Source organism: Aquarana catesbeiana, linkage group LG11 (genome assembly GCF_042186555.1).
Source record: "Aquarana catesbeiana isolate 2022-GZ linkage group LG11, ASM4218655v1, whole genome shotgun sequence".
Taxonomy (NCBI): Eukaryota; Metazoa; Chordata; class Amphibia; order Anura; family Ranidae; genus Aquarana; species Aquarana catesbeiana.
The window spans coordinates 1196689-1218121 of NC_133334.1; the positions used below are offsets into that span (position 1 = coordinate 1196689).

The 21433-nt window shown below is 57.6% G+C and overlaps 1 protein-coding gene across 1 annotated transcript in view; it reads left to right on the plus strand.

Annotated features, from left to right (window-relative positions):
• USH1C (USH1 protein network component harmonin) overlaps positions 1-20873 on the plus strand; it is a 141602-nt gene extending 120729 nt beyond the window's left edge. The window contains 5 exon segments of the mRNA XM_073603928.1: positions 8280-8379; positions 11082-11120; positions 11123-11189; positions 11716-11772; positions 20736-20873. Of these exon segments, the coding sequence (XP_073460029.1) occupies positions 8280-8379; positions 11082-11120; positions 11123-11189; positions 11716-11772; positions 20736-20748 (276 nt within the window). The 3' untranslated portion in view covers positions 20749-20873.
• Positions 20874-21433: the final 560 nt, after the last annotated feature.

The window sequence follows — 21433 nt, forward strand, 5'->3', positions numbered from 1 at the left end:
CTCTCCTTCACTCTCCTCTCCCTCACTCTCCTCTCTCCCTTTCCTCTCCTTCACTCTCCTCTCCTTCACTCTCCTCTCCCTCACTATCCTCTCCTCTCCCTCACTATCCTCTCCTCTCCCTCACTATCCTCTCCTCTCCCTCACTATCCTCTCCCTCACTCTCCTCTCCCTCACTATCCTCTCCTCTCCCTCTCTATCCTCTCCTCTCCCTCTCTCTCCTCTTCCTCACTCTCCTCTCCCTCACTCTCCTCTCCCTCACTATCCTCTCCTCTCCCTCTCTCTCCTCTCCCTCTCTCTCCTCTCCCTCACTCTCCTCTCTCTCCTCTCCCTCACTCTCCTCTCCCTCTCTCTCCTCTCCCTCACTATCCTCTCCTCTCCCTCACTCTCCTCTCCTCTCCTCTCCCTCTCCCTCTCTCTCCTCTCCCTTCCTCTCCCTCACTCTCCTCTCCTTTTATTCTCCTCACTCTCCTCTCCTCTCCCTCACTCTCCTCTCCCTCACTCTCCTCTCCCTCACTCTCCTCTCCCTCACTATCCTTTCCTCTCCCTCTCTCTCCTCTCCCTCACTATCCTCTCCTCTCCCTCTCTCTCCTCTCCCTCTCCCTCACTCTCCTCTCCTCTCCCTCTCCTCTCCCTCCTCTCCTCTCCCTCTCTCTCCTCTCCCTCTCGCTCCTCTCCTCTCCTCTCCCTCTCTCTCCTCTCGCTCACTATCCTCTCCTCTCCCTCTCTCTCCTCTCCTCTCCCTCTCGCTCCTCTCCTCTCCTCTCCCTCACTCTCCTCTCTTCTCCTCTCCCTCTCCCTCTCTCTCCTCTCCCTCACTCTCCTCTCCTCTCCCTCTCTATCCTCTCCTCTCCCTCTCTCTCCTCTCCTCTCCCTCTCTCTCCTCTCCCTCTCGCTCCTCTCGCTCCTCTCCTCTCCTCATCTCTCCTCTCCCTCTCTCTCCTCTCCCTCACTATCCTCTCCTCTCCCTCACTCTCCTCTCCCTCTCTCTCCTCTCCCTCTCTCTCCTCTCCCTCTCTCTCCTCTCCCTCTCTCTCCTCTCCCTCACTCTCCTCTCCTCTCCCTCTCTATCCTCTCCTCTCCCTCTCGCTCCTCTCCCTCTCGCTCCTCTCCTCTCCTCATCTCTCCTCTCCCTCTCTCTCCTCTCCCTCACTATCCTCTCCTCTCCCTCACTATCCTCTCCTCTCCCTCACTCTCCTCTCCCTCTCTCTCCTCTCCCTCACTCTCCTCTCCCTCTCTCTCCTCTCCCTCTCGCTCCTCTCCCTCACTCTCCTCTCCCCTCCCTCACTCTCCTCTCCTCTCCCTCACTCTCCTCTCCTCTCCCTCACTATCCTCTCCTCTCCCTCACTCTCCTCTCCCTCGCTCTCCTCTCCCTCGCTCTCCTCTCCCTCACTCTCCTCTCCTCTCCCTCACCTCTCCCTCACTATCCTCTCCCTCTCCTCTCCTCTCCTCTCCCTCACTATCCTCTCCCTCACTCTCCTCTCCCTCTCTCTCCTCTCCTCTCCTCTCCCTCACTCTCCTCTCCTCTCTCTCCTCTCCCTCACTCTCCCTCACTATCCTCTCCTCTCCCTCACTATCCTCTCCTCTCCCTCACTCTCCTCTCCTCTCCCTCACTATCCTCTCCTCTCCCTCCCTCTTCCTCTCCTCCCCCTCTCTCCTCTCCCCCTCTCTCCTCTCTCCTCTCCCCCTCTCTCCTCTCCCCCTCTCTCCTCTCTCCTCTCCCTCTCTCTCCTCTCCCTCTCTCTCCTCTCCCTCTCTCTCCTCTCCCTCTCTCTCCCTCACTCTCCTCTCCTCTCCTCACTATCCTCTTCTCTCCTCACTATCCTCTCTCTCCTCTCTCTCCTCTCCTCTCCCTCTCTCTCCTCTCCCTCACTATCCTCTTCTCTCCTCACTATCCTCTCTCTCCTCTCCTCTCCCTCACTCTCCTCTCCTCTCCTCACTATCCTCTTCTCTCCTCACTATCCTCTCTCTCCTCTCCTCTCCCTCTCTCTCCTCTCCCTCTCTCTCCTCTCCCTCACTCTCCTCTCCTCACTATCCTCTTCTCTCCTCACTATCCTCTCTCTCCTCACTATCCTCTTCTCTCCTCTCCTCTCCTCTCCCTCTCTCTCCTCTCCCTCACTATCCTCTCCTCTCCCTCACTATCCTCCCCTCTCCTCTCTCTCCTCTCCTCTCCCTCACTATCCTCTCCTCTCCTCTCCTCTCCCTCTCTCTCCTCTCCCTCACTATCCTCTCCTCTCTCTCCTCTCCTCTCCCTCTTCCTCTCTCTCTCCTCTCCTCTCTCTCCTCTCCCTCACTATCCTCTTCTCTCCTCACTATCCTCTCCTCTCCCTCTCTCTCCTCTCCCTCTCTCTCCTCTCCCTCACTATCCTCTTCTCTCCTCACTATCCTCTTCTCTCCTCACTATCCTCTTCTCTCCTCACTATCCTCTCTCTCCTCTCCTCTCCCTCACTCTCCTCTCCCTCACTATCCTCTCCTCTCCCTCACTATCCTCTGCTCTCTCTCCTCTCCCTCACTATCCTCTCCTCTCCTCTCCCTCTCCTCTCCTCTCTCTCCTCTCCCTCACTATCCTCTGCTCTCCTCTCTCTCCTCTCCTCTCCTCTCTCTCCTCTCCCTCACTATCCTCTCCTCTCTCTCCTCTCCCCTCCCTCACTATCCTCTGCTCTCCTCTCTCTCCTCTCCTCTCCTCTCTCTCCTCTCCCTCACTCTCCTCTCCTCTCCCTCTCCTCTTCTCTCCTCTCCTCTCCCTCACTATCCTCTCCTCTCCTCTCCCTCACTATCCTCTCCTCTCCTCTCCCTCTCCTCTCCTCTCCTCTCCTCTCCTCTCCTCTCCTCTCCCTCTCCTCTCCTCTCCTCTCCTCTTCCTCTCCTCTCCGGCCCTCCAAACCCTTCCAGCAGACTGAGAGCCAATACCAGCCCTTCCCCCGATCATCATCCACAGACCAAATGTTGGGTTACAACCAAAGGAATGACAGTTTATTGAACAGAGATCCCGGTTTTTATGCTCTTCAGTAGGTCAGTCACCACATGAAGAACAAAACCAAATATTACCCAAAACATCACCCAAGAGTTAGAGGAGGAGGAGGAGAGAATCCCGACCAATCCCGTCATAGAGGATCCTCCCGACAGACAGAAACAATAGGTGACGGGAAAAAGGGCCCCTAGTCCTGTATTGGGGTCCTCCGGGGCCCCTAGTCCTGTATCCGGGTCCTCCAGGGCCCATAGTCATCTATCCGGGTCCTCCAGGGCCCACAGTCATGTATCCGGGTCCTCCAGGGCCCATAGTCATGTATCCGGGTCCTCCAGGGCCCATAGTCATGTATCCGGGTCCTCCAGGGCCCATAGTTGTGTATCCGGGTCCTCCAGGGCCCATAGTCCTGTATCCGGGTCCTCCAGGGCCCATAGTCATGTATCCGGGTCCTCCAGGGCCCATAGTCGTGTATCCGGGTCCTCCAGGGCCCATAGTCATGTATCCGGGTCCTCCAGGGCCCATAGTCATGTATCCGGGTCCTCCAGGGCCCATAGTCATGTATCCGGGTCCTCCAGGGCCCATAGTCATGTATCCGGGTCCTCCAGGGCCCATAGTCCTGTATCCGGGTCCTCCAGGGCCCATAGTTGTGTATCCGGGTCCTCCAGGGCCCATAGTCCTGTATCCGGGTCCTCCAGGGCCCATAGTCATGTATCCGGGTCCTCCAGGGCCCATAGTCATGTATCCGGGTCCTCCAGGGCCCATAGTTGTGTATCCGGGTCCTCCAGGGCCCATAGTTGTGTATCCGGGTCCTCCAGGGCCCATAGTCATGTATCCGGGTCCTCCAGGGCCCATAGTCCTGTATCCGGGTCCTCCAGGGCCCATAGTCATGTATCCGGGTCCTCCAGGGCCCATAGTCATGTATCCGGGTCCTCCAGGGCCCATAGTCCTGTATCCGGGTCCTCCAGGGCCCATAGTCATGTATCCGGGTCCTCCAGGGCCCATAGTTGTGTATCCGGGTCCTCCAGGGCCCAGACTCGTGTATCCGGGTCCTCCAGGGCCCATAGTCATGTATCCGGGTCCTCCAGGGCCCATAGTCGTGTATCCGGGTCCTCCAGGGCCCATAGTCTGTGTGTTTGGGGAGACATGCTTGAATCCAAAGTAACATTGCTCCAAGGGTCCCCCAGGCACCACACCTCACAAATAGCAGTGCTCCCTTAAAAGCCCGGACCCCCATAGTCAGTAGACAAGAGCCTAGTCTACAGACCCCTCCAAAATCTTCTCTCCCGGGTGAGTCTGTCACAAGCCCACTCTCCTTTCCCTCACCCCACTCGTCCCGCTCTCCTCTCCCTTGCACCACTCACCTTTCCCATTCTCTCGCCCCGCTCTCCTCTCCCTCGCCACCGCTCTCCCCTCCCTCGCCACCGCTCTCCTCTCCCTCGCCACCGCTCTCCTCTCCCTCGCCACCGCTCTCCCCTCCCTCGCCAAGCTCTCCCCTCCCTCGCCCCGCTCTCCTCTCCCTCGCCACCGCTCTCCCCTCCCTCGCCACCGCTCTCCTCTCCCTCGCCACCGCTCTCCTCTCCCTCGCCACCGCTCTCCCCTCCCTCGCCACCGCTCTCCCCTCCCTCGCCACCGCTCTCCTCTCCCTCGCCACCGCTCTCCTCTCCCTCGCCCCGCTCTCCCCTCCCTCGCCCCGCTCTCCTCTCCCTCGCCACCGCTCTCCTCTCCCTCGCCACCGCTCTCCCCTCCCTCGCCACCGCTCTCCCCTCCCTCGCCACCGCTCTCCCCTCCCTCGCCACCGCTCTCCTCTCCCTCGCCCCGCTCTCCCCTCCCTCGCCCCGCTCTCCTCTCCCTCGCCACCGCTCTCCCCTCCCTCGCCACCGCTCTCCTCTCCCTCGCCACCGCTCTCCCCTCCCTCGCCCCGCTCTCCTCTCCCTCGCCCCGCTCTCCTCTCCCTCGCCACCGCTCTCCTCTCCCTCTCCACCGCTCTCCTCTCCCTCGCCACCGCTCTCCTCTCCCTCGCCACCGCTCTCCCCTCCCTCGCCCCGCTCTCCTCTCCCTCGCCACCGCTCTCCTCTCCCTCGCCACCGCTCTCCCCTCCCTCGCCCCGCTCTCCTCTCCCTCGCCACCGCTCTCCTCTCCCTCGCCACCGCTCTCCTCTCCCTCGCCACCGCTCTCCTCTCCCTCGCCACCGCTCTCCTCTCCCTCGCCACCGCTCTCCCCTCCCTCGCCCCGCTCTCCTCTCCCTCGCCACCGCTCTCCTCTCCCTCGCCACCGCTCTCCCCTCCCTCGCCACCGCTCTCCCCTCCCTCGCCACCGCTCTCCCCTCCCTCACCCCACTCTCCTCTCCCTTGTCACCGCTCTCCTCTCCCTTGCACCACTCTCCTTTCCTTCTCCCTCGCCCCGCTCTCCTCTCCCTCGCCACCACTCTCCTCTCCCTCGCCACCGCTCTCCTCTCCCTCGCCACCGCTCTCCTCTCCCTCCCTCGCCACCGCTCTCCTCTCCCTCGCCACCGCTCTCCCCTCCCTCGCCCCGCTCTCCTTTCCTTCTCCCTTGCCCCGCTCTCCTCTCCCTCGCCACCGCTCTCCTCTCCCTCGCCACCGCTCTCCCCTCCCTCGCCCCGCTCTCCTTTCCTTCTCCCTTGCCCCGCTCTCCCCTCCCTCGCCCCGCTCTCCTTTCCTTCTCCCTTGCCCCGCTCTCCTTTCCCTCTCCACCGCTCTCCTCTCCCTCGCCACCGCTCTCCCCTCCCTCGCCCCGCTCTCCTTTCCTTCTCCCTCGCCCCGCTCTCCTCTCCCTCGCCACCGCTCTCCTCTCCCTCGCCACCGCTCTCCCCTCCCTCGCCCCGCTCTCTTTTCCTTCTCCCTTGCCCCGCTCTCCTCTCCCTCGCCACCGCTTTCCTCTCCCTCGCCACCGCTCTCCCCTCCCTCGCCCCACTCTCCTCTCCCTTGTCACCGCTCTCCTCTCCCTTGCACCACTCTCCTTTCCTTCTCCCTCGCCCCGCTCTCCTCTCCCTCGCCACCGCTCTCCTCTCCCTCGCCACCGCTCTCCTCTCCCTCGCCACCGCTCTCCCCTCCCTCGCCCCGCTCTCCCCGCTCTCCCCTCCCTCGCCACCGCTCTCCTCTCCCTCGCCACCGCTCTCCTCTCCCTCGCCACCGCTCTCCTCTCCCTCGCCACCGCTCTCCTCTCCCTCGCCACCGCTCTCCCCTCCCTCGCCCCGCTCTCCCCGCTCTCCCCTCCCTCGCCACCGCTCTCCCCTCCCTCGCCACCGCTCTCCTCTCCCTCGCCACCGCTCTCCTCTCCCTCGCCACCGCTCTCCTCTCCCTCGCCACCGCTTTCCTCTCCCTCGCCACCGCTCTCCCCTCCCTCGCCCCACTCTCCTCTCCCTTGTCACCGCTCTCCTCTCCCTTGCACCACTCTCCTTTCCTTCTCCCTCGCCCCGCTCTCCTCTCCCTCGCCACCGCTCTCCTCTCCCTCGCCACCGCTCTCCTCTCCCTCGCCACCGCTCTCCCCTCCCTCGCCCCGCTCTCCCCGCTCTCCCCTCCCTCGCCACCGCTCTCCTCTCCCTCGCCACCGCTCTCCTCTCCCTCCCTCGCCACCGCTCTCCTCTCCCTCGCCACCGCTCTCCTCTCCCTCGCCACCGCTCTCCTCTCCCTCCCTCGCCACCGCTCTCCTCTCCCTCGCCACCGCTCTCCTCTCCCTCGCCACCGCTCTCCTCTCCCTCCCTCGCCACCGCTCTCCTCTCCCTCGCCACCGCTCTCCTCTCCCTCGCCACCGCTCTCCCCTCCCTCGCCCCGCTCTCCTTTCCTTCTCCCTTGCCCCGCTCTCCTCTCCCTCGCCACCGCTCTCCTCTCCCTCGCCACCGCTCTCCCCTCCCTCGCCCCGCTCTCCTTTCCTTCTCCCTCGCCCCGCTCTCCTCTCCCTCGCCACCGCTCTCCTCTCCCTCGCCACCGCTCTCCCCTCCCTCGCCCCGCTCTCCTTTCCTTCTCCCTTGCCCCGCTTTCCTCTCCCTCGCCACCGCTCTCCCCTCCCTCGCCCCGCTCTCCCCTCCCTCGCCATCGCTCTCCCCTCCCTCGCCCCGCTCTCCCCTCCCTCGCCCCACTCTCCTCTCCCTTGTCACCGCTCTCCTCTCCCTCGCCCCGCTCTCCTTTCCTCCTCCCTCGCCACCGCTCTCCTCTCCCTCGCCACCGCTTTCCTCTCCCTCGTCACCGCTCTCCTCTCCCTCGCCCCGCTCTCCCCTCCCTCGCCACCGCTCTCCCCTCCCTCGCCCCGCTCTCCTTTCCTTCTCCCTTGCCCCGCTCTCCTCTCCCTCGCCCCGCTCTCCTTTCCTTCTCCCTTGCCCCGCTCTCCTCTCCCTCGCCACCGCTTTCCTCTCCCTCGCCACCGCTCTCCCCTCCCTCGCCCCGCTCTCCTCTCCCTCGCCACCGCTCTCCCCTCCCTCGCCCCGCTCTCCCCTCCCTCGCCACCGCTCTCCCCTCCCTCGCCCCACTCTCTTCTCCCTTGTCACCGCTCTCCTCTCCCTCGCCCCGCTCTCCTTTCCTCCTCCCTCGCCCCGCTCTCCTCTCCCTCGCCACCGCTTTCCTCTCCCTCGTCACCGCTCTCCTCTCCCTCGCCACCGCTCTCCCCTCCCTCGCCACCGCTCTCCCCTCCCTCGCCCCGCTCTCCCCTCCCTCGCCACCGCTCTCCCCTCCCTCGCCCCACTCTCCTCTCCCTTGTCACCGCTCTCCTCTCCCTCGCCCCGCTCTCCTTTCCTCCTCCCTCGCCCCGCTCTCCTCTCCCTCGCCACCGCTTTCCTCTCCCTCGTCACCGCTCTCCTCTCCCTCGCCACCGCTCTCCCCTCCCTCGCCACCGCTCTCCCCTCCCTCGCCCCGCTCTCCCCTCCCTCGCCACCGCTCTCCCCTCCCTCGCCCCACTCTCCTCTCCCTTGTCACCGCTCTCCCCCTCCCTCGCCCCACTCTCCTCTCCCTTGTCACCGCTTTCCTCTCCCTCGTCACCGCTCTCCCCTCCCTCGCCACCGCTCTCCCCTCCCTCGCCCCACTCTCCTCTCCCTTGTCACCGCTCTCCTCTCCCTCGTCACCGCTCTCCCCTCCCTCGCCACCGCTCTCCCCTCCCTCGCCCCACTCTCCTCTCCCTTGCACCACTCTCCTTTCCTTCTCCCTCGCCCCGCTCTCCTCTCCCTCGCCCCGCTCTCCTCTCCCTCGTCTCAGTGTCCCCCCCCCACCAACAGAAGTTGCTCAGTGAAGGTGAAGGTTCTTCCGGGGGGTCGCAGAACATGATGTGATGGGGGGAGTGATTGTCCTGTACTTGTTGTTTGGTGCAGGACGGGGCTCTGGATCTGGCTGTAGAGGGCGGTATTGAGTCTCCGATCGGCAAGATTGTTGTCTCCGCCATATACGATGGAGGGGCCGCCGACAAACACGGTCAGTGCAATCGTCTTCCCGCTAATCCTCATTATCCATTCCTCTTCTATCAACCTTCTCCGGGGAAATTCATTCCTGATCTGCTCTGATATACCCCCAATATCTACCTGGGGTCAGATTACAGGTATCCGGACTGGGGGGGTCACACGGGGTCAGATTACAGGTATCCGGACTGGGGGGGTCACACGGGGTCAGATTACAGGTATCCGGGGGGGGTCACACGGAGGTCAGATTACAGGTATCTGGACTGGGGGGGTCACACGGGGTCAGATTACAGGTATCTGGACTGGGGGGTCACACGGAGGTCAGATTACAGGTATCTGGACTGGGGGGGTCACACGGAGGTCAGATTACAGGTATCTGGGGGGGGGTCACACGGAGGTCAGATTACAGGTATCCGGACTGGGGGGGTCACACGGAGGTCAGATTACAGGTATCTGGACTGGGGGGTCACACGGGGTCAGATTACAGGTATCTGGACTGGGGGGTCACACGGGGTCAGATTACAGGTATCTGGACTGGGGGGTCACACGGAGGTCAGATTACAGGTATCTGGACTGGGGGGTCACACGGAGGTCAGATTACAGGTATCTGGACTGGGGGGTCACACGGGATCAGATTACAGGTATCTGGACTGGGGGGTCACACGGAGGTCAGATTACAGGTATCTGGACTGGGGGGTCACACGGGATCAGATTACAGGTATCTGGACTGGGGGGTCACACGGGGTCAGATTACAGGTATCTGGACTGGGGGGGTCACACGGGGTCAGATTACAGGTATCTGGACTGGGGGGTCACACGGAGGTCAGATTACAGGTATCTGGACTGGGGGGTCACACGGGGTCAGATTACAGGTATCCGGACTGGGGGGTTCACACGGGATCAGATTACAGGTATCTGGACTGGGGGGTCACACGGAGGTCAGATTACAGGTATCTGGACTGGGGGGTCACACGGAGGTCAGATTACAGGTATCTGGACTGGGGGGTCACACGGAGGTCAGATTACAGGTATCTGGACTGGGGGGTCACACGGAGTCAGATTACAGGTATCTGGACTGGGGGGTCACACGGGGTCAGATTACAGGTATCTGGACTGGGGGGTCACACGGAGTCAGATTACAGGTATCTGGACTGGGGGGTCACACGGGGTCAGATTACAGGTATCCGGACTGGGGGGTCACACGGGGTCAGATTACAGGTATCTGGACTGGGGGGGTCACACGGAGGTCAGATTACAGGTATCTGGACTGGGGGGGTCACACGGGGTCAGATTACAGGTATCTGGGGGGGGTCACACGGAGGTCAGATTACAGGTATCTGGACTGGGGGGTCACACGGGGTCAGATTACAGGTATCTGGGGGGGTCACACGGAGGTCAGATTACAGGTATCTGGACTGGGGGGTCACACGGGGTCAGATTACAGGTATCTGGACTGGGGGGTCACACGGGGTCAGATTACAGGTATCCGGGGGGGGTCACACGGAGGTCAGATTACAGGTATCTGGACTGGGGGTCACACGGAGGTCAGATTACAGGTATCCGGACTGGGGGGTCACACGGGGTCAGATTACAGGTATCTGGACTGGGGGGTCACACGGAGGTCAGATTACAGGTATCTGGACTGGGGGGGGTCACACGGAGGTCAGATTACAGGTATCTGGACTGGGGGGTCACACGGGGATCAGATTACAGGTATCTGGACTGGGGGGGTCACACGGGGTCAGATTACAGGTATCTGGACTGGGGGGGTCACACGGGGTCAGATTACAGGTATCCGGACTGGGGGGTCACACGGAGGTCAGATTACAGGTATCTGGACTGGGGGGGTCACACGGGTCAGATTACAGGTATCTGGACTGGGGGGTCACACGGAGGTCAGATTACAGGTATCTGGACTGGGGGGTCCACACGGAGGTCAGATTACAGGTATCTGGACTGGGGGGGTCACACGGGGTCAGATTACAGGTATCTGGACTGGGGGGTCACACGGAGGTCAGATTACAGGTATCTGGACTGGGGGGTCACACGGAGGTCAGATTACAGGTATCTGGACTGGGGGTCACACGGAGGTCAGATTACAGGTATCTGGACTGGGGGGTCACACGGAGGTCAGATTACAGGTATCTGGACTGGGGGGGTCACACGGAGGTCAGATTACAGGTATCTGGACTGGGGGGGTCACACGGAGGTCAGATTACAGGTATCTGGACTGGGGGGGTCACACGGGGTCAGATTACAGGTATCTGGACTGGGGGGGTCACTACGGAGGTCAGATTACAGGTATCTGGACTGGGGGGTCACACGGAGGTCAGATTACAGGTATCTGGACTGGGGGGTCACACGGAGGTCAGATTACAGGTAATCTGGACTGGGGGGTCACACGGAGGTCAGATTACAGGTATCTGGACTGGGGGGGTCACACGGAGGTCAGATTACAGGTATCTGGACTGGGGGGGTCACACGGGGTCAGATTACAGGTATCTGGACTGGGGGGTCACACGGAGGTCAGATTACCAGGTATCTGACTGGGGTCACATGAGTGGAGCCCCCCTCCCCCATCCTCTGTGTATATTTCTGAATACATCAAACTTATTTAATGAGCTGTTTTTTTCTTCAGTAAAATCCAGACACCCCACGTGGGCAGATTCTAGAACGGTGATCCTCCTAGATTTGTATTAATAATTGTCTCTCCTCCAGGCGGGATTGTGAGAGGAGATGAGATTCTGGCTGTGAACGGAAGATTCTGACCGATGTGATGTTGTCGGAGGCGCAGGCCACACTGGCAAAAGCCTGGAACTCGGGAGGGGGTAGGTGACTGGGGCAGAAACTCGGGAGGGGTAGGTGACGGGGGCAGAAACTCGAGAGGGGTAGGTGACGGGGGCAGAAACTCGAGAGGGGTAGGTGACGGGGGCAGAAACTCGGGAGGGATAGATGATGGGGCGGGATCTTGGGAGGGGGGGGTGGGATGGGGGTGGGATCTTGGGAGGGGGTGGGTGGCAGGGCAGGAACTCGGGAGGGGTAGGTGACGGGGGCAGAAACTCGGGAGGGGTAGGTGACAGGGCAGGATCTTGGAGGGGTAGGTGACGGGGCGGGAACTCGGGAGGGGTAGGTGACGGGGCGGGAACTCGGGAGGGGTAGGTGACGGGGCGGGAACTCGGGAGGGGTAGGTGACGGGGCGGGAACTCGGGAGGGGGTAGGTGACGGGGCGGGAACTCGGGAGGGGTAGGTGACGGGGCGGGATCTTGGGAGGGGTAGGTGACGGGAACTCGGGGTGGGTGGTGGTGGGATGTGTTTGATATTCATCCCCCGATAATCTCTCCCATCTCACACAGGATTGGATAGATCTGGTCATCGCCGTGTCTCCACCCAAAGAATACGACGATGAGGTGTAAGTAGCGCCATCTATGGACATTCCTAGGGGGAGGAGCTATAGCATGGGAAAATGGCCAATAGGAGCTCTCCTCTCCTTCTGGGATGGGGGTAGAATAACAGCACTGCCAGCCAGCCAATAGGAGCTCTCCTCTGCCAGTTGGAATTGCTGAGGGGGAAAGGGAGAGGAGTATAGGATTGGTGACTGGCCAATAGAGCTGTACTCGTTTGCAGGTGTGGGATTGGTTAGCATCCCTCCCCTCTCCCGCAGGGGATCGTTCTCTCTTCACCTAGTCCGGCCATGTTCTGATGGCTCTGCGGGGGCGGGGCAGGACTGAGGATAGGCGTGTGCTGGAGGAGGGGCATCTGTGTGTAAATGTTGGAGGAGGATGGTAGTGGTGACCCCCGTCTGTCTGTGGAGGGGTCGGCGCTCTCCTGAATGTGGGGGACACCAGCAGACTGAGTGGGCGGGGCCAGTGATGTTGGGGTCGGGGAGGTTGAGAACGTTCTATTGGGGAGGATTCTTACTACAATGACATCACAGAGGAGATTCCCGTCCAATCAGAGAATTCCTACAGAAAGAGATGTAGACTTTGCACAGGATGATGGGAAACATTCCTGTCACGGAACGTCCCACACTCCGCTTGAGTGCTTCCGTCATATACCGCTTCCTAAGTTCTGGAACACGAGTCCAATGGATCTGGCTATAGGAACCCCAAGAACTAGACAACACCAGTCTTGGAGTACATCAGAACTCTTTTATTTTGAGATCTCACAGACCTTTATACAGCAGGGATGACTCAAAGCTAACCTAATTAACATGAGCTAATTTACTACAAAATGTACCCAGACCAGATGACAGTCTTGTGGGCACCGAGCTTCACACATTAATACAATTAACAATACAAACAACAATCTCCCCCCTCCTCAGCCTAGACCATTCGTCTATTAGCCAGGGCTGGTGGCTAATGTGATCAGCTCTCTCAATTAACATAAACACATGTTGATAACACCAGCATCTCCTCACAGGATGTGTCCCAGCAGAATGAATCAGTCTTATCAGCAGGGGGCTGCTGGAGGAATCCCCCCTCCCTCTTCAGGGACACAAATATACAGTAAGGAGTCCCCATACAATATATACATGACTGAGTCCGATTAATACAGTTCAGACTGGATTTCTCATTCACCTCACAAAGAGTATTGTTCCATTGAAAATCCAGGGCCCATAATCAAAAGGCAACAGGCTTGCATTCAGTCCTCTCCAACAGCCTCTGTCCCGGGTAGGTCTGTGACATTTCTCCCCTTTCGGCAGGAGACTAACACAGGAGGAGACCCCAGACGGGTTGACTCCGAAGTTAGTCCATAGTTCCAGTCCTCTACTGCCTGTACCCACACAGTACCCCAAACAAATTGTTCCAGAGTATTACTCACCCAGCCATCCTCTGCCTCTCTCAGAGAACATATCTGCCGCTGGGGAGAGGCCTGGACTGGCTCTTCTCCCCGGAGTCCTTTCTGCCGCTGGAGAGAAGACAGGGTGTCTGGGCTCACTCTGTCATGCTGTTGGGGATAGGGGCCCACTGCCCACCATCCCTGGGGTATACAGGTGAAGACTGAAGTCCCATCCACCTTCACAGGTAATCCATCCACTGTTAGTTGAGGGCAGAGTCCAGCAGTCCTCGGCCCTGTTGCCAGCCCTTCTGCTGGAAACCCCACACCATCTGTTCTGGCTAACTGTTGGAGAGGGAGGCCGACTGCCCCGCCTCCCTGGAACTCTGTAGTTGTTGCCGGTGCTGGGCAGAGGTTAGTAGCACTCTGCCCTGTTGCCAGCACTTCTGCTGGGGACTCTGCATCCTCTGCTCCGGCTATCTGTTGGGGCAGGAGGCTGGCTTCCTCCACTCCCAAACTGTGTAGCTGTAATTGGGGAGGTGAGCCGGCTGCTTCCTTTTCCATTCCCTCATCTGGCTGCTGGGACGACATGTCGATGGTACTGTCTCCCAGGTACACGGATCTTTGCTGGGGAGGAAAGCCCACTTCCTCCACCCTGGCCAACTGTTGGGGAGGGACAACACACACCTCCTCTCCCTTCTCCCTCTGTATCTGCTGCTGGGAAGTGATTGCCATCTTCTCACCCTGAGCCTCCACAATTGCTGCAGGTGTGGGGCAGAGGTCTTGGACCCTCTGTCCAGTTGCCAGCACTTCTGCTGGGGGTTTGCCAGGTGGTTCCTCCTCTACAGAAATGTCTATTAAATCCCCAGTCTCTGGAATTGGTAAAAGTGTGGGACAGAGGTCTTGGACCCTCTGTTCAGTTACCAGATCTTCAGCTGGAGAAGTTTGTTTTAACTCCATAGATGCTGCTGGCAGAAAATCACATGTCCCTGTCAGTGTTGTGGGAGAAAGGCCGACTACCTCTTCTCTCAAGAAGGCCGAAGCCACTGTTGGTGCTGGGCAGAACACAGTGAACTTTGGCCCTGATAGCAGCTCTTCTGCTGGAGGCTCATCAGGTTGTTCTTCCTCAGCAGAAAAGTCTATCAAATCCCATGTCTCTGCAACTGGTGTCTGGGGATAGAGGTTCACCATCTCCTGTCCATGGAATCCAGAAGATGCTATCATTTCTGGGCAGAGGTTAGCAGATCTCGGCCCTGTTGTCAGCACTTCAGGTTTGGGGACGGCAATCTCCGGATTTTCCACTGCCGATTCTCTGGCATGCTGCTGAACTTGTTCTAGCAGTTTCCTGTATGCCCTTTCCAGATGCTGTTCCTTCCTTAGCAAATGGTCCAGATCAGGTTTGAGCTCTGAGACCCCTGCAAGACCGAGCATAGACTCTCTATAGTCTCTCATGTCCTCAAGGTCAGGTTCCCCTTCATCGCCAAACATAAAAAGATCTGTAAGGTTCTCCCACAGCAATCCAGGGCCGCCAAAGTCATATCCCTCCGGAGAGCATTCTGTTGTCTCCCCTAAATATCCCTCCTCTGCGTGCCATTGCAGAGCCCGATAACGATTGTCCAGCTCTATCTCCTGCTGGACCAGCCTGTCCAACTCAGTCACCCATTGCTCCTGAGGCTGCTCTCCCAGGAATGCCATCCGCAATGCCCGTTGGTCACTGGCCCGTTGCTCTTGGGTTGGAAAGCACTTGCCCTGTTTTATACCAGCGAGCTGGAGGGCTCCAATCCAGAGCTCCACCCGAATCAGCTGCCTAAGCTCCAGGTATTCATCCTCAGACACAGTCCTGGTGTACGTTGAAAGGATGATCCGCAGCAGCCCCGGGAACTCTGATGCCAGGTCCATATCTCCGCTGGGGTGACTGAAGTCTGCTATGCTGATCTTGGATCCAGTTGGAGGTTTGGATGTCCCACACTGCAGGAAGCTTTCCCGCTGCTTGCCACCAATGTCACGGAACGTCCCACACTCCGCTTGAGTGCTTCCGTCATATACCGCTTCCCAAGTCCTGGAACACGAGTCCAATGGATCTGGCTATAGGAACCCCAAGAACTAGACAACACCAGTCTTGGAGTACATCAGAACTAACTTTTTATTTGAGATCTCACACACATTTATACAGCAGGGATGACTCAAAGCTAACCTAATTAACATGAGCTAATTTACTACAAAATGTACCCAGACCAGATGACAGACTTGTGGGCACCGAGCTTCACACATTAATACAATTAACAATACAAACAACAATCTCCCCCCTCCTCAGCCTAGACCATTCGTCTATTAGCCAGGGCTGGTGGCTAATGTGATCAGCTCTCTCAATTAACATAAACACATGTTGATAACACCAGCATCTCCTCACAGGATGTGTCCCAGCAGAATGAATCAGTCTTATCAGCAGGGGGCTGCTGGAGGAATCCCCCCTCCCTCTTCAGGGACACAAATATACAGTAAGGAGTCCCCATACAATATATACATGACTGAGTCCGATTAATACAGTTCAGACTGGATTTCTCATTCACCTCACAAAGAGTATTGTTCCATTGAAAATCCAGGGCCCATAATCAAAAGGGGGTAATCTCTCCAACAGCCTCTGTCCCGGCTAGGTCTGTCACAATTCCGACCCCAAAATATATTCCTGGGTACCCCGACATTTTATTATTTTTTGGGGGATCGGAGAGTTTCCCATCATCCTGTGCAAAGTTTACATTTCTTGTATTTTTCTATAGATTTCTCCTAGTGATGTCATTCTGTATCTCCATCATATCCACCAATCCGGCCATTCACAGGAGAATGATAGAATTTGGGGAGGGGGAGGGGGGGACAATCTGGTCAGGGGGAGGGGGAGTAATCTGGGGGAGGGGGAGTAATCTGGTCAGGGGGAGGGGGAGTAATCTGGTCAGGGGGAGGGGGAGTAATCTGGTCAGGGGGAGGGGTAATCTGGTCTCGGGGGAGGGGGTAATCTGGTCTGGAGGAGGGGGTAATCTGGTCTGGGGGAGTAATCTGGTCAGGGGGAGGGGGGGTAATCTGGTCTCGGGGGAGGGGTAATCTGGTCTGGGGGAGGGGGTAATCTGGTCTCGGGGAGGGAGTAATCTGGGCAGGGGGAGGGGGTAATCTGAGGAGGGGGTAATCTGGTCTCGGGGAGGGGGTAATCTGGTCTGGGGGAGGGGGTAATCTGGTCTGGGGGAGGGGGTAATCTTGTCAGGGGGAGGGGGTAATCTGGGGAGGGGGTAATCTGGGCAGGGGGAGGGGGTAATCTGGGGAGGGGGTAATCTGGTCTGGGGGAGGGGGTAATCTGGTCTGGGGGAGGGGGTAATCTGGGGAGGGGGTAATCTGGTCTCGGGGAGGGGGTAATCTGGTCAGGGGGAGGGTGTAATCTGGGGAGGGGGTAATCTGGTTTGGGGGAGGGGGTAATCTGGTCTGGGGGAGGGGGTAATCTGGTCTCGGGGAGGGGGTAATCTGGTTTGGGGGAGGGGGTAATCTGGTCTGGGGAAGGGGGTAATCTGGTCAGGGGGAGGGGGGCTAATCTGGTCAGGGGGAGGGGGCTAATCTGGTCAGGGGGAGGGGGTAATCTGGTTAGGGGGAGGGGGTAATCTGGTCAGGGGGAGGGGGTAATCTGGTCTGGAGGAGGTGGAGGGGGTAATCTGGTCTGGGGGAGGGGGTAATGAGGGGGAGGGGGTAATCTGGTCTTGGGGAGGGGGTAATCTGGTCTGAGGGAGGGGGAGGGGGTAATCTGTTCTGGGGGAGGGGGTAATCTGTTCTGGGGGAGGAGGTAATCTGGTCTGGGGGAGGGGGTAATCTGGTCTGGGGGAGGGGGAGTAATCTGGTCTGGGGGAGGGGGAGTAATCTGGTCTGGGGGAGGGGGTAATCTGGTCTCGGGGAGGAGGTAATCTGGTCTGAGGGAGGGGGTAATCTGGTCTGAGGGAGGGGGAGGGAGTAATCTGGTCTGGGGGAGGGGGTAATCTGGTCTGGGGGAGGGGGAGGGGGTAATCTGGTCTGAGGGAGGGGGAGGTGGTAATCTGGTCTGAGGGAGGGGGAGGGAGTAATCTGGTCTGGGGGAGGGGGTAATCTGGTCTGGGGGAGAAGGTAATCTGGTCTGGGGGAGGGGGAGGGGGTAATCTGGTCTGAGGGAGGGGGAGGGGGTAATCTGGTCTGGGGGAGGGGGAGGGGGTAATCTGGTCTGAGGGAGGGGGAGGGGGTAATCTGATGATCCAGTGTTTTCTCAGATTTGGTGACCCATCAGATTTTGTAACGGGAGTGACGTTCCGTTGCCGCCATCTTGGTACACCCCGCACTTCTCCACAGTATGGATACACTGAGAAGACGGCGTGCGGCCATCTTGGTACACCCACCGGAGTCTGTCATTTCACACATATATGGTGATATTCAGGATTTAGAAATCCATCGGACTGTTTGGATGTTGAATTATAAAAGCAGCAGCGAGTCTCCTGATCTGACAGAACATCGCTGGTTTTATAATTCTAAACAATCAGACGGAGTTCTAAATCCTGAATATCACCACATAATCTCCATTTACTGGTAAAAATAAGTGTGAAATGCAAAACTCCGGGGGGGGGGTGTACCAAGATGTCCGCTTGGCGGCTTCAGACTGTGTCCTTACTGCGGGGTGTACCAAGATGGCCGCCGCGATAGAACGTCACTTCCGTTACCAGATCTCACAGGTCCCCGAATCTGATGAAACAACACCGGATCTCCGTGTTATCAGCTGGGGGTTCAGTGAATGGATCTGGGGAAATGTTAGTGTCATATTGGGGGGGAAGTGCTGCAACATTCGGTGAGATGTGATTGGACGGGATGATGTCATTGAGGTTTTATCATATAATTGCCATACATCATGTATGATGCAGTGGGTGGTGATTGGATGGTGATTGGATTGTGGATGGTGATTGGCAGGAGGGGCGGAGATTGTGGTAATAGATTGGGGGAGGGGTTTGCGGTAATAAACTAAGCCCCGCCTCTTGTCTACGTTCAGCTGGCCGGCGGACGGGGAAATGTTCGGGAACAGCGAATCGGTGTACAGACCGGGATTTATAGTGCAGAAGCTGTAACCAATAACACTGCCAGGTGGGAGGAGCCAGCATGTCATGTGGGTGTGGCATGATACAGGAGGGTCATGTGACCAGAGGCGCTGTGTGAAGTGCGGGAAAGTTCTTTGGATGGACGCCGTAGTGCGGGGGGGATCGGAGCCCCGGGGGGGAGGGTGTTTAATTGTTCCAATCAGAGCGCTGCAGATTCAGAGGGAGTGACAGACTCCGCCCACAAACTGAAATCACAAAACGGATTCATTTTTATTAATAGTCGCCGATTTCCTCCAACACTTCTTCCCATTGTGACCCTGGCGGGGGCTTCTGGTCCCTCCCACTATGGCTGCAGGCAACAAGGAATGGGTGGGACCAATGGGTCACCTGATAATAGGCGGGGGTGGAGCCATCGGGCTGCCCAGGAATAGCCTGGGAGGGCGGGGGAGCTCGGAAATAGGCGGGGTGGGGCCATCGGATTAGAAAAACAGACCCTAAGGCCAACGCTGCGCTAGATAGAAAGTCAATAATAAATAAATGATAAAAATATAATAAGTGTAAAGCAGCCAACACCTGAGCTCAATACCAAATACTTCCAATGGAATAAAATACACTCAGTGGGTGCAGCACTAATATTGATATAAAATATGATATCCTTATGGTAAAAATTGTATAATAATCAATGAATTAGTGATACATACAATAGTGAGTGAAGCCAAAAACCACTACGTAGAAAAAAGAAAAAAATATTCAAAAAAGGGAAAACTAAGGCGATGACCTCATAGTGATCAAATAAGAAGAAGATCCATGTATATGGAGCCTCCAGAGGAGAAAAGATGAATTGCAGAAAACAAAAGCCGGGACCCCAATCTTCCCAAAGCAGAAGTGTGTTCAGATCAACACCCAAAAGTGAGGTACCTCGCTTACCGAAAAGACACGACTGCTGATAACAGTCTCTCCCAGCACAGGGAATATAAAGTCTCCCCAAAACTTAAGGTCATCCGGACCAGCCGATCTTCTAATGTATTGTATCTGTACACAAAAGATCTGCTGGTCCGGATGACCTTAAGTTTTGGGGAGACTTTATATTCCCTGTGCTGGGAGAGACTGTTATCAGCAGTCGTGTCTTTTCGGTAAGCGAGGTACCTCACTTGGGTGTTGATCTGAACACACTTCTGCTTTGGGAAGATTGGGCTCCCGGCTTTTGTTTTCTGCAATTCATCTTTTCTCCTCTGGAGGCTCCATATACATGGATCTTCTTATTTGGTCACTATGAGGTCATCGGATTGCCCAGTAATAGGCGGGGGTGGGGCCATCGGATTGCCCAGTAATAGGCGGGGGTGGGGCCATCGGGCTGCTCAGGAATAGGTGGGGCCATCGGGCTGCCCGGGAATAGGATGGGGCGGGGCCAGCGGGGAGCTCGGGAATAGGATGGGGCGGGGCCAGCGGGGAGCTCGGGAATAGGATGGGGCAGGGCCAGCGGGGAGCTCGGGAATAGGATGGGGCGGGGCCAGCAGGGAGCTCGAGAAAAGGATGGGGCGGGGCCAGCGGGGAGCTCGGGCATAGGATGGGGCGGGGCCAGCGGGGAGCTCGGGAACAGGATGGGATTGGACCAGTGATTTTTGATTGGGTGTCGCAGCGGGTCACTTATGTGGGAATTGTCGTCCAATGGCAGTCCGCTGAGGGCGGAGCTTCAGAAGTGGCACTGGTGATGTTCGCTGTGTGATGATTGGATGATGGAGACCGCGGCGGAGGCGCTGACCCCGCCCACACATTTCTCTTCCGGCAGTGTCAGACGACAGATATGAAATCTCTCATGGCGGCCGGATGTGAGGAATCTGATTGGTTGTGATGGGAAAAAAAGAACAGGAATCTGGGATCTGATTGGCTATCTTGGGAAGAGAGTTTCATATTTGTGGGAGGACCGATGAGAGGAATGGACCAATCAGAGCTCCTCCTGTACTTGTCACCACCAGAAGGTTCCAGTTTTGGGCGTTTGTAGAATTTCCTGTCTGTGACCCCACAGTGAAGATTTCCTGCACTTCCTGTCACCCGTGAAGATGCAGAGTCACCAGCGCAGGAAGTAGGAAGTACGGGTTGGGTATGAAGTGTTGTAGTACCGGTGATGGGTCACTAGGTGGCGACACTCCCATCAGGCTGAGGATTATGGGAAGGCAGACCGTCCTTATTATTATATAAAAGGCGGAGCTTGTAGCATTGCGACCAATCATATCTCAGGTACAGTCCGATCCTAGCCAACGCCAATCTCCGTCTGTAAACGATCTACGTCCAGCGCCGTCCAAAGAACTACACAACTCTTGCATGATCCTCCTCCTGCTGTGACCTCATTGGCTGGAAGGAGACTGTCAGCAGCTATTTTCCTCCAATCAGATTCTTCGACTTTTCCTGACTTCTGTCCATTGTGTGATGTGATGAATGATGTCACTGGCTGATCCTCCTCTCTGATTGGTGGAGTTATGTGATGGTTTTGTCTGTTTCTCCTTCACAGGACGTTATTCTGAGTTGGGAATGTCGGAGACGGGACGAGTCGTGGAGGGCGGAGCCTAGAGGAACTCGAATCTGAGGGACAGAAGCCGAAGATTGGACAGCTCAAGAAATAAATGTTGCAATAAAACTTTCCTGCCAACCGCATTGTCGTCATCTCTGGGGGGAGGGGCATTCCAGGGGATTGTACACAACCCATGTGACTAGGCTCCGATAGATGCAGCCAGCCCCCGACGTGCTGCAGAGGAAGTCCAGAGCAGGACACTACTAGATGTAGTGTAGAGGATGGAGGGAAGCAGCTTCCATCGGAGTCTAGTCACACAGGAGATTATTATGTATATAGAGGAGAAGCTTCCATCGGAGTCTAGTCACACAGGAGATTATTTTATATATATATATATAGAGGAGGAGAAGCTTCCATTGACAGCAGGTTCTCTATTTTTCAGTCGGAAGAAGTTCCTATCCGTTTGTCTGTAGCAATTCAGACACGCAAAAAATCACGCATGCTCGGAAAGAATTAGACGCATGCTCGGAAGCATTGAACTTCATTTCCTCGGCTCGCCGTAGTGTTGTACTTCACCGCGTTCTTGACAGTCGGAAGTTCAGAGAACTGTTGTGTGTATACAAGGCAAACCTGTGCAGAATTCCGTCGGAAAAACCATTCAAGTTTTTTCTGATGGAAATTCCGATCGTGTGTACTTG